General features: G+C 42.2%; 1 protein-coding gene across 1 annotated transcript in view; it reads right to left on the reverse strand.

Moving 5' to 3' along the window:
- Positions 1-2,989, reverse strand: part of LOC115227518 (neuronal acetylcholine receptor subunit alpha-6) — a 6,794-nt gene extending 3,805 nt beyond the window's left edge. Inside the window, exons 1-2 of the mRNA XM_029798318.2 lie at positions 2,839-2,989; positions 1,704-2,018 (exon numbers count right to left, since the gene is read on the reverse strand). Of these exons, the coding sequence (XP_029654178.2) occupies positions 1,704-2,018; positions 2,839-2,989 (466 nt within the window). The remainder of the gene's footprint in view (positions 1-1,703; positions 2,019-2,838) is intronic.
- Between the last annotated feature and the right edge of the window lie 431 nt (positions 2,990-3,420).

The following is a 3,420-nucleotide window of genomic DNA, read 5'->3' on the forward strand; positions in this document are numbered from 1 at the left end:
GTTTTCAGTCGGTTCCCACATCCAGCAAAAAGTCACCCCATGAATCCTTTTTGCCCTTGCCAAACTTGCCGACGATAGGGCAGTTTTCTCCCACCCTTGGCATTGAAGACGCCTATAGTTAGCAACTTTTCTTGGCGAGGAACTTTGCCTACAATCCTTGTAGCCCTTGGTAGTATGCCTCTTTCTCCACCTCTGAGTAGGTCATTGCAGGTCATTGTTGGATCATACGCATTGATGGTAGGTTATTCAAGGCGGCGAGCTGGCAGAAACGTTAGCACACCGGGCGAAATGCGTAGCCGTATTTCGTCTGCCGTTACGTTCTGAGTTCAAATTCCGCCGAGGTCGACTTTGCCTTTCATCCTTTCGGGGTCGATAAATTAAGTAGCAGTTACGCACTGGGGTCGATGTAATCGACTTAATCCGTTTGTCTGTCCTTGTTTGTCCCCTCTGTGTTTATCCCCTTGTGGTTAGTAAAGAAATAGGTAGGTTATTCCAGATTGGTATCCGCAGTGTCATCATCCTTTCTCAGATAGCTGATGGAAGGAAAGATAACCTTTTGGTGGACTTGTCGGTATCAAAAGTCACTCCTGCATCTCCCATTCTTTCTGTTTTCCTAAATAACAAGGAAAATGCAAACCTCTTGCTATTGGCCCTACACTTCGATCCTCGTCTTTAGAAGTGTGGTGATACGTACACAGAACCGGTGCAATTCTTTGGCAATCAGGGCTACACTCCAATCGGGTAGGGAATCTCCGTCAAGCAAAATGCGCACGTTCCACGTTGCTACAGTGATATTTATTTTCTTGCAGCCTCTACCGCTGAAGTTAAGTCTTGCTGACTGCGGTTAACCAGCAATCTTTGTTCTGCGCACGATTCTTTACCCAACCTTTTCTGGGGACGTTACCTTCCAGTGTGGGTAGTTCTCCCTGAGAAGTGCTTCCCGGATAATCATACCGCTGCTTCAGCCTGCTGGTGCGCAAGGTCCACACTGACTACGCCCATCGAGGGCTAGCTGCCTGTGTGCAAAGCTCTTGCTAGCAGCTTCCAGTTACTAACACCAACTACCGTTACATTCAACCCAAGGTCATAGGGCTTCTCCCCTCTCTGAACGAAGAGTCTTGGTCTGTGAGTAAGGCAGTTGGCATCGTTATCCCCCACCCCCTGACTGCCTCTCTGGGCCTCTTCCCAAGATGCAAAATCGTATAGATATATATGAATATATAGAACATCTTGTCATAACCATATGTAACCTCTGAAGATAATGTGATAATACAGCGAAAGGGTTTGCGTGATATTAGGTCCATTTCACAGACAGGTGTACACATGTATACTTGTACGTATATATTTAGATGTGTAAATGTACATGTATGTATGTATGTATGTATTCATGTATGTATGTATGTATGTATGTATGATGTATGTATGTATGTACGTATGTATGTATGTAATTTACGTATGTATGTACGTATGTATGTATGTGTGTGTATATGTATGTATGTATGCATGTATGTATGTATGTATGTATGTATGTATGTACGTATGTACGTATGTACGTATGTATGTATGTATGTATGTATGTATGTATGTATGTATGTATGTATGTATGTATGTATGTATGTATGCTTGTATGTATGCATGTATACACAGTAGCAAGGAAAAAATTTAAAATTAATATATATGTAAAAATGTTCATTGTTACATACCTAGGGTTATACGTTCTTTAGATTCTGAAGGTAACAAGAGCATAAAAGGAATCAGTGCTGCGATTATTATAGCTGGGATAATCAGTACCTGTCCGGAGGCTCCGAAGTGCCGGCGTAAAACGAACGTTACAATGTAACTGGAATAAGACTGCGGACAGCAGGGGTACTGTTCTCTCTCTATCTGTGACAAAGAACATAAAGAAGCATTTAAGCGTTGACGACATAAGAGAACGACATTGAAAATCTTTTCTACTCTAGGCACAAGGCTCGAAATTTTGGAGGAAGGGACCGGGACCAGTCGATTAGATCGACCCCAGTACGTAACTGGTACTTAATTTATCGACCCCGAAAGGATGAAAGGCAAAGTGGACTTTCTGCGGAATTTGAACTCAGTACGTAGCAGCAGACGAAATACTTATTTCTTTATTGCCCACAAGAGACTAAACATAGAAGGGAGAAACAAGGACAGACAAAAGGATTAAGTTGATTACATTGACCCCAGTGCGTTACTGGTACTTAATTTATTGACCCCGAAAGGATGAAAAGCAAAGTCGACTTTCTGCGGAATTTGAACTCAGTACGTAGAGCAGACGAAATACTGCTAAGCATTTTGCCCAGCGTGCTGACGATTCTGCCAGCTCGCCGCCTTGAGAACGACATTGAAAATATCATAGCAATGGAAATGAAAGTTATTGTCATGGCTCACATGAAGAGGTGTAACAAGTCACAGTTATTGTACTCATTCCACACTCTAACGCTCTTTTAATAATACTTTTGGTGTTATTCATCCAGTATTCTAATCTTCTGGAAGAAGTTGCGAATGATATCGCTGAAATGAAAGCTTCTCGCTAAAGTTGTTCTACATTGCTTTCTGTTTAAACGTGTTTTGCTAAGAAAAAAACCCCGTTTTTGACGATTTTTTCTTGTTCTTTCTTAGTACAATTGCTATTAATTTAAAAAAAAAATCAATAATATTTGTTTTCTCTTCTCCTGGATGGTCACGTTTTCAGCAATACTGACACCGATGGCTTTTCTTGGATGCTAAGTTTGCAGGTGCTAGCACAGTAAATCATCGACCCCAGCATTCGATCCTCGGTGGAGGAAGGGTTGGTAAAAAGAAAGGCAAGAGACAAACCTCCTTTCATCAGTTTGGCTTTTTTGTGCCTATCCGCACCTAGTGTCATGAATGCTAGGTAATAACCGAAAGAGTACAATCGCGAATTGAAGAGGCCGAAATGGGATTCTTCTGACGGATCTGTGGAGCAACGTTGCTCGACAGAGGGCATTACTCAGAGATCGGTGAGTCACTCCGGGTCGAGGATGAGCGGATGCAGGTTAAAGCCGACATCGGCGGAATTTAAACTCAGAGCGAAAAGAGTCATTTGTTAGGCGTGCTTAGTCATTTGTTAGGCGTGCTAAAGATTCTTCCAGCTAACTGCCTTACTACTACTACTACTACTACTACTACTACTACTACTACTCTACTACTACTACTACTACTACTACTACTACTAATAATAATAATAATAATAATAATAATACTAATAATAGGCGCAGGAGTGGCTGTGTGGTAAGTAGCTTGTTTACCAACCACATAGTTCCAGGTTCAGTCCCACTGCGTGGCACCTTGGGCAAGTCGCTTCTACTATAGCCTCGGGCCGACCAAAGCCTTGTGAGTGGATTTGGTAGATGGAAACTGAAAGAAGCCCGTCGTATA

This window comes from Octopus sinensis, unplaced genomic scaffold (genome assembly GCF_006345805.1).
Source record: "Octopus sinensis unplaced genomic scaffold, ASM634580v1 Contig04199, whole genome shotgun sequence".
In the NCBI taxonomy this organism is placed as follows: domain Eukaryota; kingdom Metazoa; phylum Mollusca; class Cephalopoda; order Octopoda; family Octopodidae; genus Octopus; species Octopus sinensis.